This window comes from Grammomys surdaster, unplaced genomic scaffold (assembly GCF_004785775.1).
Source record: "Grammomys surdaster isolate TR1022 unplaced genomic scaffold, NIH_TR_1.0 313, whole genome shotgun sequence".
NCBI lineage: Eukaryota > Metazoa > Chordata > Mammalia > Rodentia > Muridae > Grammomys > Grammomys surdaster.
This window is the reverse complement of record NW_021604732.1, coordinates 2277456-2292841: the sequence shown is the minus strand read 5'-3', so window position 1 is coordinate 2292841 and position 15386 is coordinate 2277456. Positions and strand designations below refer to the sequence as shown.

The 15386-nt window shown below is 43.0% G+C and overlaps 1 protein-coding gene across 1 annotated transcript in view; it reads left to right on the top strand.

Moving 5' to 3' along the window:
* Positions 1-210: 210 nt before the first annotated feature.
* The window catches only part of LOC114629627 (hepatitis A virus cellular receptor 1 homolog), a 32131-nt gene continuing 16955 nt past the window's right edge, over positions 211-15386 (top strand). The window contains exons 1-5 of the mRNA XM_028777693.1: positions 211-385; positions 466-661; positions 9099-9156; positions 10504-10842; positions 15205-15348. Of these exons, the coding sequence (XP_028633526.1) occupies positions 9108-9156; positions 10504-10842; positions 15205-15348 (532 nt within the window). The 5' untranslated portion in view covers positions 211-385; positions 466-661; positions 9099-9107. The remainder of the gene's footprint in view (positions 386-465; positions 662-9098; positions 9157-10503; positions 10843-15204; positions 15349-15386) is intronic.

Here is a 15386-nt window from a genome sequence, read left to right as displayed (position 1 = left end):
TCTGCAACCAGAGACTCTAGCCTTGTTTGCTTATACTGTTCACTATTAGCATGGACTACAAATAAACATTTATGAGGATGATGTTAGCTGAACATCAGACCAGCGTTTATAATTAGTCAGCTTTCACTTCTGCACCAGGACCCTGGCTGGGTTCTATCTATATTCTATTCCGCTTTCTGACTTTCAGTTTATTCATCTACAATTAATAAAGCCGGTCTAGTGGATCAAAATCACTTTCTACAGGAACCTTCTCAAAGCCTGTATGATCTCCAGACATGCAGTCTGAACTCAAGTGAAGACCTTTGCTGAAGCTTTGGAGATTGCCCAGCAGGAAGTTAGCTTTTGTTTCTTTGTTGTAGGGACAAGGTCTCACTATGTAGACCAGGTTGGTTTTGAACTCAAAAGATTCACCTACCTCTACTTTCCTGAGTTCTGGTTTAAGTATTTTGTTATAATCCCTTTAAGTTGAACAGATACTATCTGGAAACTATCTGTAGAACTAGACAGACTCAATTTTCAAACACTTGAAGGTGTGGCCAGGAGATAAGGATGGAATTCTGGGACAGATTCCTCTTTATCCATCAGCAGCTCTGGAAGAGTCCAGCAGCAGCCGAGGACTAGAAGGAGACACTAACAAGAAGCTGTGGCTCTTTCCTAACTGGTAAGTACCGTCTTCTGCAGGCTTGTGCTGGAGAGGAGCAATGGGGAAAGTGTTCCTTGGAGGTTCTGTACCACGAGGCTTTGCATTTGGGATGGTGTGGGATTCTGTGTGGGGCATTAGAACAACTTAATATCCAATAGAAATCTTCGGATTCTTGGAAGGTGGATGGACGCTAACTTAAATGGAATAATGGACTTTTATAGATGAGCTATCAAAGCCTTCTTAAATGAAGTTAACATGAGATATAAGAAGGAAACTGTAGAAGACGATAGTCTGGTACTGTTAAACTAAGCCCTATATAGTTAGGCCTGCATCTATAGGTAATATGAAAATTTGTCTAATATGATAATGAGATCAGGAAATTGAAGGCATAGATATATTTGCAATCTTGTTCATTGACTTTTGTTGTTTGCAAAGAAAAAGCATTTGTAAGGAATGTTTGTTTGGAGTGTAAACTGAGAGCTTCAAATTAGCTGCTGGGATTTGAGGTTTTCTGTTAGGTTTGTGAACTTGGTAAGGCCGGAAGTAGAAAAGTTTTGCTTTAGTTGGAGTGTTGGAGAGGGGAAGGGTGTAGCCAGTCTGGGGAAGGGGGCACTTTTTAGAGTTCGGAGTTTAATTTTTAGTGACTGAGTCATCAGTGAATTCTTTCTGTGTTGGGGGAGATATTTAGAGGAAAGCTTGAGAAGATATTTTTAAATGTATGTATTTGTGTCAAGCAGAATTGGTGCAGTCTCCCTCAGATTGCAGCTTCATCTTCTGGCCAGCTGCCTGTCTGGTCGGTACTTCCCCTTACTTTCATATACTTCAGGGTGTGCTTTCCCGCTCTAAAGAACCCTCCTCCAAGTCTTTCCCCCACCTAAACTGTGAAGTTTTTAAAATAAGCCACGAGTCAGACAGTGCAGGAAATACATCATAATGAACTCTCATTCGATTTTTACAACAAAATCATAAAGTCTCACTGACCTAGACCTCACCGCCATCTTCCACTGAGTTCTGGGATTACTTGCATAAACCGCTGTGACTGGTCTTACTGTCACTTTTATTTGAGATAGGACCTCTTGTGTGCCAGGATTTCCTCAGGATAGAAGCCTTTCTGAGGATGAACTGGAACTTCTGATCCTCCCTTTCCCAGTTGCTTTAAATTCAGGTACATACCTCCAGACCCAGTTTATCTGACAAGGAACATGGAACTCAGGGCTCTGGCTTGCTTAGCAAGTTGTCTACCACCTAAGCTGTACCCCAGCTTCTGTACTGCTCATTTTATCATTAAAATACCAAAGTCCCAGCATGTTGACACACACTTAAAATCCTAACTCTGGCAATTTCAGCCCTTGGGAGTCAGAGGCAGTAGGACTGATTCCAAGCCTTCTAATTGCTATAAGGTCAGTTAGAGGCTAGCCTTGCTACTTGAGAATTTGAATTAAAAAGAAAAAGAGCCTTTATCATGCTACCCTACCTGTCTTCTTGTTCCTTGTACACTTCTGCCACTATTTCTCTATCTCTGTGTCTGTGTGTTATCAAACTCTGGCTATATAAAACTTTGGACTTATCTTTAAAATGGTAATAAAATAGTTTATTATGATACAAATTTGAATGATGATGGCTTTGGGACATCAATTCTCCCTAAATGACATTCCACAATGGGAAAAAAAAATTACATGAAGTTATTTTTCATTTACAGTCTTTTTGTTTGTTTGTTTTTTTGTTTTTCATGACAAGGTTTCTCTGTGTAGCCCTGGCTGTCCTGGAACTCACTCTGTAGACCAGGCTGGCCTCGAACTCAGAAATCCGCCTGCCTCTGCCTCTCAAGTGCTGGGATTAAAGGCGTGCGCCACCACCGCCCGGCTCTTCATTACAATCTTATTTATTTATTCATGTACCTGTTGAGACACGCTCTTACTATGTACCTCTGGCTGGGACGGAAGTTGCTATGTGGACCAAAGTGACCTCAAACTCATAGCGATCTGCCGGACTGTGACTCTTGATCATGGAGTAAATGTGCTTTCCATCACACTTCACTCCTGTTTGCTTATCTATTTGTTTTTCCTCATTTGTGCTTGCAAATGACCGAAACCAGGGTCTCTCTGCCAGTAAACTCTAACTCCTGCCATCCAAACTAATTTTCCCATGTTTTATTTAGAGACAGGGTCTTAAGAAGTTGCTCAGCTAGCCTAGACAGGCATTAAGATCATGATCCCCCAGCCTCAGCCTCCTAAAAAACTGGAGTTACAGGCCTGTACTTCCAGGCCCAAAATGAACTTTGACAATCCCAGAAATGAAAGTCAAGGATCAGAGTGTGTACAAAGCACAGAGGTAGGACTGAGTGTGTTGGGTCATGCCTATAATCCCAGCATTCTGAGGCAGAAGGATCTCTATTTGTGAGAGACTAACCTGAGAGAGAAAGAGTTCCAGGTCAGCCTGGGCTACAGTGAGACCCTACCAAAAATAACAGAATAAAACAATAAATTAACCAATCAACCAACCACATGGGTGGGTCATGAGGTAGAAGCTACAGTGAGGCAAAGGGATTTCTGGTCAAGAGATGTTTATTGCCTTCCCAGCCTCAGAGCAGTTGAAGCTAGCTGAAGCCAACCTAGGCTACATTTCAAGTGTTATCTAAAAGTTTAGAGATGGTTAAAAGCTGATCTCAGTAGCTAATGGCTATTCAAAGATCTAAGATACCATGAGATAAAGTATTCTATCACTCCACCATCAGCATATCAAGGTCTTAGGTATCTTGATCCCATGATTCTGCTTAGTGGTCAGCTGCTTAGAGCACTTCAGTTGACAGCACCTTAAAAGCCTTCTGGGTTTCCAGCTATTCCTTGCTCTCTTTTTCCTTGTATTCAATGCCTTGTGTTTATTAGCTCTTATTTTTGCAGCCCTGGCTTGGAAACATTGCCCGTGCCTGTGAATTTGTCTGCCCTGACATTCAGGACCCCCTTGTCTTTATGTGCCTCTTGCTTCCTTGGGCTGCTTATGGTTGTGTGGGCACCTCTTCTCTGTTGCCTTTTCATGGAAGACCGTCCCCAGGAGGACCCAGGGCCTTGCCTCAGCACAAAGAAAGCCTCAGCAAAGGCATTCCCTTCAGCATAATTTCTTCCAGAATACCTAACACAGGCTTCTGCCTTTCAAAGACCATTTCTAAGCCAGTTCTTCCCAAACTCTCTTTAATGTAGACCTTCCTTCTTTATGTGGTCCCAAAGATATCTCCGATCAACATGACAAAAAAACCCAGGATATATCTTCCAAACCCTGTGGTGGGAGAGGCTCTTCCCTCCTCTGCTGATAGCCTCTCCCCTCATGCACTACTCAGGCTGAGTAACTAACTCATCCCCTGCAGACAGACAGCCTACAGGAAGCCCACTTATCTCTGCCTTCTGAGCCCACAGACTCAGAGTCTTGATTCCTTCAGACCATGTTCTCTCTGTTGTCTCTTCCACAGGAAACTCCTGCAAGCACTCTCAGGTGTCCTTGCTTGTCAGCCCAACAGTCACAGCAGTCCTCAGAGGGACCCCCACACCCCAACAATGACTCTCTGTGTCCTTGAGAAAAGGAGAGCCACAAAGTGGCTCCTGAGCCCTGTCCCTGCCCTGTCCCTGCCCTGTCCCTGTTCTTCTCCATTGCTGTTCCTCACTGTCCCTGCTGCTCTACCCTCTCCCTTGCCACAGTCACTCTCCTGCATCTGGACCTTTGCTCTCTCTCTCTCTGTCTCTCTCTCTCTCTGTCTCTCTTTCTCTCTGTCTCTCTCTCTGTCTCTGTCTCTCTCTCTCTCTCTCTCTCTCTCTCTCTGTCTGTCTGTCTCACTCTGTCTCTCTCTCCCTGTCTCTCTCTCTCTGTCTGTCTCTCTCTCTGTGTCTCTCTCTCTGTCTGTCTGTCTCTCTCCCTCTCTCCTCCTCTCATAGCTCTTTCTGGCTGGCCCACCCTTCTTCAGCTTTGCTCAAATACCTTCTGTGTGACAGTAGTAGAAAGCGCACTTAAGCCTGACAGAGCAGGCTAAGATTGCACCCACACCCCTCCAGCACTGCCACCGAAGCTTCCGAAGCTTGCTGGATGCTTCCTTTGTCTTCTCCCCACTCTGTTCACTTGTCCATCCAGCATGGTTAGAAGTCTGCACAGACCTATGCCCTGAGTGACTGGGCATGGACTCTTTATCCTCTTTTATATATATCATAAGTTAACAGTTTATACATTTTTCTTAATGTATTAATTTCCCACATAGATACAACCTTCATGAGACCACTGGTCTTTAATTCATTGGTATATACAATATTAATATGTGATCAAGTATAATATACTGTAGCTATGTAATAAATATGAAATGAGGAAAGTTTCAGTATGATAGTAGAGTTTGCCATACTAAACATGGTTACCTTATAATTCTATCTTTCTGATTTCATAATTATTTTAAATTAGGTATATGTGTGTGTGACTGTGTACTTATGTGCATATAAATGCCTTTTCAACTGCTAGGTTCTCTGGAGCTGGAGCTAAGAACGGTTGCAAGTCACCTGACGTTGGTGCTGGGAGCCACATTCAAGTCCTCTGCAGGAGTAGTAGCCCCTAATAGTATAGCAGGAGCAACAGGACATTGTCTTGAGTGAAAATAAAGTGAATTCAAGCAGGTAGACTATTTCAGAGAGGGCTTCAGTGAGCAAGCACAGAGAGTGTGCTCTGGCTGGATCTTATGCCTACTCTCCCAAGAATGAGCTCTTTAGTAAGGAGCTGGGAATTCAGTGATGGTCACTGAGTCCTGTCACCTCACAGTGCTCCCCTGCAGGTGGTGAGTAACCTTCAGGGGAATGCCAAAGTTGACCCTAAAATGCAGTGACTCAGGAAGACTGCAAAGCTCAAGTTAACAAAGAAAAATTCCATCGCCCAGGGAGAAGGCTCAGGGGAGCAAAGTGTCAGGCCAGCCTAACAGCTGAGTTTGATGAGGAATCCTCCTAAAGGTGGAAGGAGAGGAACAACTCCAGAGAGGGGCTTTCTCCCCTCCTCATGAGTTCCACTGCATACACACATCCATTCCCAGCTAGGAGGAGTCAGTGTATTACAATGGTAACAAAACAATAAGACATTCCGCTGTACCGTGTCCTCTGCAGATGTTAGGGTTCAGTATCTGGTCTTGTGGGAGCCCACGGGGTAGAGTGGGGAAATTCAACCCTGAGGATTTGGTTATGTGATGCCTCTGCTCCTCAGCTCCCACCTTCTTCACATCCTCATTGCTGAGGCAATCTACCCTCCACCTGTTCTCTTTCAGCTATTAACCTGTGCTGTCATGTGCTTTGTTTTACATCTTTATTTTTTTCCTCTTTTGTATGTAGCCCAGGCTAGCTCAGCATTGACAATTTTCATTTCAGCCTCCCCTATGCTAGGAATATAGAAGTTTAACATCAGACCTGTTTTACAGTTTGATCATCACTTTATTGAACTTCGCTTTGCTGTATAACATTGGCTTGCTTAGTACTTAGTATGTAGTCCAGGCTGCCCTTAAGCTCATGGCAATCATTCTGCCTCAGCTTAATGAGTGCTGTGCTCGCAGATAGGCACCATCATTCCTGAATCTCTCATGCTTTAAGTCAAAGGTGATGCAGGGAGAATGTCTGAGACATTTAAGCAGGGGTCAATAAGAAAAGAGAAAAAGTGATGGCTGTGGGTTAAGGAAGAAGAGACAAGACAGAACACAACCTGGAAAAGACCTGAGGTGATGAATTGGGAAGGAAGTCCATGTGGCCTTGGGACAGGTGGTCAGGACAGCGAATCTGAGCCCTAGGCAGGGACCAGATAACAGGGGCTTTACAAAAGCTCTGGACAAGAAATTTGGCACCTGCTCCTCGAGAGAGCTATGAGCTGGGTTGTCAGTGGGACACGCCATGGTCTGATTATACATTTACCATCTGTCGCATTGCTTGTGAATTTGTTAGTTGTTCACTTACCCATCCGTGTAAGCTGCTTGCACAATTCTGGATATTTTACATCCTCTTTAGTGTGACTCATACTCCTCCATCCTCAGATTATTAGTAATAACTGCATTGAAAAGAAATCTGTTCAAAACTCCTTCTGATTGACATTCATATTTGCCTGGCCTAAGGCTATAATACCACTAGGATGGAAACATTTTTGTGTCCAAATGAATAAACACGTTTCAATTCTGTGTGAGACACTTTAGCATTTGTTCTCTTAACTTTTGACAATTCAAAACAGAGCCAGCCCTTGAGTCCATGACATGGCTCAGCAGATAAAGTCACTTGCAACCAATCCTCAATTCAACCCCCAAGGCCTGTAAATAGAAGGCCAGAACCTCTTTCATATAGCTGTCCACTGACCATATGTGTGCCCTAGTATGTCCATGCATTGCATGACACAAAACTATATAAATAGTTTTTATTCCAAAGGGAATAAGGGATTACTGTGACCCAACTTGGAGTTATTGGGTTCACTAACATGATATAGGCTAGTTTATCAGGAATGAATACTGGGTTCCACTGTGGAAGAGGTTATGTGAATTGTTAGAGTTCTAGAAAAAGAGAAAGCCATAAATCAGTGCATTTTCCAAGTATCCGGGTAGAAAAATCAGGCAGATAAATCACAATGGAACGCAGAATCTCTCCCCACCCCCTACCCACTCTGTGTGTCTAGGTTTTTTGATACAGGGTTTCCCTTTGTATCCCTGGCTGTCCTACAACTCACTCTGTGGTCCATGCTGGCCTGAAATTTACAGAGATCTGCCTGCCTCTGCCTCCATAGATCTGAGATTAACGTCATGTGCCACCACCACTCCACCCGAAATCTCTTCTACAGATTTCAGATCTTCTAAAAGTCTTAGCTTCAGGGTTGGTGGAAGCTAGCTGTGTGCAAATGTAATCATGCATGTCAGAAGTTGTTCTGATTCTCACAAGAATGTTAGCTGAGATGCAGGGGTTGGTAGCAAAAGGCTACTGAGGGGACAGGGAGAATTGATGCTTGTTGTGGCTCTTCAAACACAGAGTTCTATCCCTGCACAGTCTCCCTGTAGGATCTACACGGGGGTGGCTTCAACAGGGAAACACATCTCAAACTCTGATGTTTGGGGTGGACTCAAGTTTTTCTTTTCAAACATGTAAATACAAAAGTAAAAGGATCCCAATCAACCAGCAAGATGCTTACTTCATGGTAGATCTCACCTAGTCACTCAGTTGAATTCCAGAAGGTGAGAAGGTTACTTCAGTAACCTAAAAAGCCATTAACCATCAACGTTTGTTCCCTTCATTTTATGAGATAGTAGTCCATAGGACATGCTGTAAGATGGATCAATGACAGTGACCTTGTGCCAAAATGGAAGCCCACTGTGTGACCCAGTGAATACTCATGTAAATGACAGTATCTCAATAGAACTCTCAAGGGACAGAATGGTTGGTACCATTTTTCTGACCAGTATTTTTATATTTGAAAGTAAAATAGTTGTGTCTCATGTGGGTTTTATATGTTCTAAAGTTGTCTAGTGTCCATTAAAATTCTCAGTGTTGGTCACCAGTTTGCAGCATTAGTTTTCTGATCTCCTAAGTACAGAGGCTGTTCCCTGTGATTATTGTGGGATCCCAGGCCTGAATGCTTGAGCTTATGGTGGCTTCATGAAAGCTAGTACTATCTTTAAGACTGGTAACAGCCTTCTTTCCTCTCTGACAGGAAGTCAGAGAATCTCCTAACCAGAAAGGAAATTAATGATGTACTAGTCAGGCTTACTCATGTTTTTATGGTTTAGTAATTAAGAAGCACAAGCTGAAATCTAGAACTTGGACTCTGAGGACATGTAACATCCTCCATAAATGGGCTTAAAAGTAGCTGCCCTAGGGGTTCCTTGAGTATTCGGTGCCTGTGAGTAAATAGCTCAGGGTCTCCTTCACAGCAGATGCTCCAGGAAGCTGAGTAAACTTTCCTGCTATTTTACTTAGGAGGAAATGTAGTTGTAGAGAGCTCTGTGGATGGAAGGTTTGGGTCTGTATCCAGTGCTTTTCTAGGTATCTCTAGACATCCCCTGGGAAGAGGTGGTCTCAGTCACTATGTGTGGCTGCATTCTAGCTCAGTCCATCTTGTTGTGTTTAAGATAGTTGAAGTTTAGGGACCAAACAGTATGGCTATGAGTAGAAACAGTACTGTGTCCATCAGAGGGCAAGTGCATCTTTGCCATTAGAAGACTGGTCCTGGCTTAGAGTTCTACCCAGAGCACACACTCTAATGTCTGCCCTCAGTTTTCTCTGTTTTCTGTCTTATTTGTGTCCTGGCCAGAAGTCATATGGATGGCTCTGTGAGGAAGGATCAGGAAAGAAGAGTGTGTTTTGGAGGACAGGGTACTCTAGCAGAGAGGCCTGTGGGATTCACACCGTTGGGATGAAGACCTGATCAGACATTGTGTGCTGAGTGCCACAGCTAACCAGAGTGTCTTGTCATTGTCCTTCAGGTCAGTACCATGGGTCAGCTTCAAGTCTTCATTTTGGGGCTCATACTGCTTCTCCCAGGTAAGTAAGGTGATGGCTGGGGATGCTGAGAAGGCTAGAGGTGGCAGAAGAGATGACAAGCCTCGGTCTTGTTTGATCATGGGTTATGTAGTGAGTGGAGAATCAAGATAAATTTTAGGTTCAAAGAACTAACTCCCTTACCATTTATGAATTTCGAAACTGATGGCTAAATAAACATGATCCTAAAGAATATGTGAGGCAAAGGATGAGACCTGTGCATGCATGTGAATGACAAGCAAGGATTTGTACTCAAGCCTGCATATGATGAACAGATATGACTGAGTATAGTGACATGTATTGTAAAGCCTTTATGTCTGGTTTAAGTGAAATGTGTAGTAAATCCTTTACATTTGGCTTTCAGCAAAGCCTTTGCTATGTTTGGATCAATCATTAGATGCTGAGAAATTGTTCTGAAATTGTTTTGAGACCGTTTGGACGTTGTAGAAATGTTGTCTATCTGGAGAATCTACACTTGGTCCTGTGTGAGAACACAGAGAAGCACTAACCTTGTTCCTAAGACACTCCTGGCAAACCCGGTATTTTTACTTTGGATATGGCTAGCCATAGTCGAAAGGGACGCTGAGATTTGTATGAGTTGTCTGCTGTTACTGGAAGCAAGGGCAAGACAGTGTTGGTAGTTGGAATCTTTCTCAGTTCCAATTAACCTTGCATAATATTTGAATAAAGTAACTGGAGTGAGCTAGTTGGAGTCAGTCTTTTCCAGAAGGATGAACCCTCTGCTCCTCTGAATAATGAAGGCTTAGCATCTCAGTGAGCTTCTTTCTCTACTGCAGCACCTATGATCAACACCAATCAACAGTTGAGTGTACAGGCATGTGTGTGATAGTCAAAGTTAATAAAAAAAAATCAGAAACAATGCTTTCCATCAATGATGGCTAGTCAAAGTCATTCCACTTCTTTGTACCTATTAGATTATTTCAACTGCTTTCATTTATGTAATATAAAATCTTTCTAATTTAAGGAGTTCTATGGATGAGGGGAAAGAAGGAATAACATAATTTTCTTTGAAACAAGGTCTTGGTTAGTCCAGGCTGGTCTCAGAGAAAATGCCAATGATAAAGAAAGGCTAGCAGCCTGGTGTACAGAGTGAGTCCCAGGACAGCCGGAGCTACACAGAGAAACCCTGTCTCGAAAAACCTAAAAAAAAAAAAAAAAAAAGAAAGAAAGGCTAGAACAGTTCAGCACTTGCCTCTCTTTCATAATACAAGTTTAATTCCACTTGAGTCGCACTCCCTTTAATTTTTCTGAAAAGAAATAAAAACAAAATTGTAGGAAAATGTTGACTACTAATTCTCTTTTATTTTCCTCTTCCTTTAACAATCGCAGGTGCTGTGGATTCTTACGTAAACGTGAAGGGGGTGATGGGTCACCCTGTCACACTTCCGTGTACTTACCCAGCACATCGTGGCGTCACAACGACATGTTGGGGCCGAGGGCAATGCCCGTATTCTAGTTGTCAAAATACACTTATTTGGACCAATGGATACAGGGTCACCTATCAGAAGAACAGTCGATACAACCTAAAAGGGCGTATCTCAGAAGGAGACGTGTCCTTGACAATAGAGAACTCTGTGGAGAGTGACAGTGGTCTGTATTGTTGTCGAACGGAGATTCCTGGTTGGTTTAACGACCAGAAAGTGACCTTTTCATTGCAAGTTAAACCAGGTAAGCTTCTATGTTTCCTTTGTTTATATTTTGGAAGTGAGTGGGGTCTTTTGTTTGCTAATAAATAATTTGATCTTTTCCTATAGCAAGGGCACTGAAGGTCTTATAAACATGGTGATTAATCACTTGCTTTTGATTTTTTTCTTTTTTTTGGTTTTTTGAGACAGGGTTTCTCTGTATAGTCCTGGCTGTCCTGGAACTCACTCTGTAGACCAGGCTGGCCTCGAACTCAGAAATCCGCCTGCCTCTGCCTCCCAAGTGCTGGGATTAAAGGCCTGTGCCACCACCGCCCGGCGCTTTTGATTTTTTTAAAAGACATAATCTCATGTATCTCATGGCCTGAGAATACAGGCATGTGCCAACAAACCCAGCCACACATACTCTCTTGAGTAACAGAACAACTTTATTTGCTTGGATAAGGTTCTAAGATCAATCTTAATTTAAGACCATCATCCATCTCCTAACTGTACTTGGGGCCATCTTGTTTGTTCATGAAACTGCACCCACCCTCCATCATGAAACACAATTGGGAGCTTTATTTAAGCTGAATGTATTTGACCTTAAGAACTGCCCTATCCTGTAATTATACCTTAGGACATTAAAATGCCCGTTCTCAACACTGTAAGACTGTGACTGCTCTACCCTGAAAAGCAGTCAATGCAGGGTGTTGCTGTGCAGATGTGCTGCCTTCAACTGTGGTCAGCTGACCTTCTGAGCACAGGCCACAGGTGTAGGTGGAGAGTTCTGCTCTCCTCCCTGTCTTGCTTTAGGTTTTTGAAGTAGGTCTCACATCGTATTGCAAAACAGTTCTTTGAGAAATGGAAATGTCCTGACAGGACTGTGTTTCTGATGAGCTTTATTAGAACGAGGAAGCCTCAAGGCCACGATCAGAGCTGGAGCTGGGAGGGAGAACATTAGACAGAAACAACACACTGTATGAGTTCATATCTCGAAGGGGTATGAAGAGGCTGAGGGGGAAGGGGCGGCTTCTCTGCAAACCCTGGAGAGAAGCTTCATTAAGAGCAAGAATGAGAGAGCACCAGGGAGGAAGAGAGAGTGACCATTGCCAGGGCTGGAAAGGCAGGGCAGACAGAGCATCCTCTTGAGACAACAGCCTTCAAAATGATCTTCTCAGCAGCCCTCCTGAGGATCTGAGCCCAGTCCCCAGAGCGCAGGGCAAGTCTGAGTTTAATAACCATTTAGTCAGCCGGGCGGTGGTGGCTCATGCCTTTAATCCCAGCACTTGGGAGGCAGAGACAGGTGGATTTCTGAGTTTGAGGCCAGCCTGGTCTACAGAGTGAGTTCCGGGACAGCCAGGGCTACACAGAGAAACTCCGTCTCGAAAAAACACAAAAAAATAAAATAAATTAAAAAAAAAATATTTTCTCTGGGGTTGGAGAGATGGCTCAGCGGTTAAGAGCACTGACTGACTGCTCTTCCAGAGGTCCTGAGTTCAATTCCGAGCAACCACATGGTGGCTCACAACCATCAATAATGGGATCTAATGCCCTCTTCTGGTGTGTCTGAGAGCAGTGACAATGAATTCAACCATTAAATAAATAAATAAATAAATAAATAAATAATAAAAAAACCCCAAAACAACCATTTAGTCATGGAAGTGAGTCCTGTCATGTGATTTGTTCACCATAGCACAAGGGACAGAGTACAGATCTTGGTTAGGTCCATAAGTAAGGGGCTGCGGTTAGTTAGGACACATAACAGAAAGCTTCTTAACTGTCTCAGAGAGCGACAGAAAAGTGTGACTTGATCTTTTCAGATTGGGATGTGGTCTAAAGGTGCAAGCTATGCTCTAACAATAAGAAGTTCATGAAAACCCTGAATCTGAACTAATTACATTATTGGGTTCTCTCTGGCTTCACACTCACAGAGATCTGCCTGTCTCTACCTCTTGAGTGCGGAGCTTAAAGGCAGGAGACACTACCTCCTAGCTTTACATTTTGCTTTTTGTTGTGGATATCCTGGTTTTCTTGCATTGACTAAAACAGTGGATTCATGTGGAATTTCTGGATTCTGGTGCTGTTCCTAATCTGTGTTTACTAAGGGTTTACAATAGACACCAATAATAACTTTTCTATGTATTTTTTAATTAAATCATTAATCAGTAGTTTCTCAGCTTCTAGACTTTGGTATTCAATCATCCTATTCATTTCTTTTTCTGTTTAATTTTATTTTTAAAATTGTATCGATATATGTGAATAATGTGTGTTGTGGTTGGTATGTATATCATGATGAGTTTTTCAGAGGGCAAATTGAGCAGTTGGTATCTATCTCTTTATGCCTTTATGTGAGTTCTAGGGTTCTACGTCAGGTGGTCAGGCTTGCAATCATGCTTAATAGCATACAATTATTAATTTCAGTTAATTAATTGACGGTGTGATAAAGCTTAAAAATTCCCTAACATGTCAGTGCTTACAAAACCATTGCTTGACCACTCAGTGAGTCCATTAGTGAGCCAGCAGCTGATTCATCTTAGCAACCAAGTCTACACTTTTTCATGGTTTAACCACACCGAGCTTCCTCCTCCGCTTTCCTAGGACCCCCATCCGCTCCTCTGTACTTTCCCGTCTACCTGGGAGATAAAATGCCCCAGAGCAAGAAAAGAAAAGCTCCTGTGTTGGTTGCTTCTTTCCTGCATTTTGTTCTCATGGTGATCATCTGACTAGATTTTCTTCAGGCTTCCCTTTACTCCTCTTTATAAATTTATACTGTCCAGGGAGGGTTTGTATTATTCTCAAGCTTCAGTCCATACATTGGAATGGGTCAGGAGAACACAATTTATAGACTAATAGCCTAGGACCAGATCAGGTTATTAACAGACCCATGAATAGATGTATAGCCACACAGCCACGCCCACTGCTGGCTATTTTGTCAGCAGTGACTTTCAAACTGCTTAATCAGTACTTGCCCTGAATACCTATATTTAGGTTTCTGAAGCCAAAACACCATTGGACCCTCTACAGAAAAGTGGCCTGAGGATGAGATGTCTCCTTGGTGCACACTGCTGAGTTTGGTGACCTGAGTTCAATCCCTGAGCCCACATGCTGGGATAGGAGAACAGAGTCTGAAAACTTATCTGCTGATAATCCATATATCTGCCATCACACAAAGACACAAATATGTGCATTAAATAAATGCATTAAAATTAAGAGGAGGGCTCTAATCTCACTACTTCCCTACACATGGTAGAAACACTATAGTTTTTTTCTTTATTTCAAGGTAAAAACACACTGGATTAAGGGATTTCAGTGTATTCCCCACAAAGAAGAGTTTCAAAGCAACTGTTGCTTGTTCCTGAGGTTTTAGTTTGTAGGTAGGGCAGTGAACACAGGCAGGTTACTTACAGAGACCACATGTCTACTGACATAAAGGAGCCTGAGTGTTTCCCTGACTGTTTCCTTTCAGCACCATTTTGCCTCTCCTCCATCTCTGCACACTGAGACCACCAGTAGCTGTTTGGATGCTACCATCGAGTCTGATGCTGTTGGTTTGTGAGCTGCAGGTTGAACATGCCTAATCTAAAGCTCCCAGTCTGCACTGCTCCAAAATCTGACACTTTTTGAGCATGGGTTGATAATGTGCCTGCAAAATTCGACACCATGATTTATCCTGTGCAGAGTTATCCACGGATTATAACCTTACCTTAAGAATTACCCACAGATTATAACCTTACCTTAAGCTATGTATGTAAAGCATAGGCATGTGGATTCTAGCTCAATCCACATTTACACTTGTGCCCCACCCATAAGGTAATATCTTTATGCAAATATTCCAAATTGTTAAGAACGATTTTAATTTTGAAACACTCCTGACCCCAAGCATTTTTTGTGGGGGGAGGATAAGGGATATTCGATGTGTCTCCTTTAGATTGGAAGAAACTGTTTAAGACAATGTCACTCTCTATCAAATGTGCAAATCCCTTTTTGATGGGCCTTGTGTGGAATCTGCATGCTAAGATGCAGGGCTGTATGGTGTGTCCTCTAAGGACTGACTGAAATGAGCATGTTGGGCCTGCAAACTGTGAGTGAAGTCAGTCATCACTGAAAAGAGTCCCAGCCCTCCTATCTTCTCAGTTCAGAGATAATTAGAAATCTGAGGATCTGACACCTGTCATTCATAAATAGTTTTCATGGGAACATGGGCTCTGTTCTCATCCATGTTGTCATGCAGCTGCCTCCTATTGGTGAGCCTGTCTCCACTGCCACACCCTGCCACATCCTAGTTGATAAGAAGTTCAAGAGAGGAGCTATTGCCTGGAGAGAGCTTCTCACTGGTGCTACAACAGAAGCTCGTGTCTCTTCTTGGTTGAGTGATCTTTGCTTTCATCTTGATTTTCAAATCCAGAAATTCCCACAAGTCCTCCAACAAGACCCACAACTACAGGAAGACCCACAACTATTTCAACAAGATCCACACATGTGCCAACATCAACCAGAATCTCTACCTCTACCCCTCCAACACCAGCACACACAGAGTCGCACAAACCAGGTAAAACCCAATGTGTATCAGGGCTTAGAGTCCTTCTT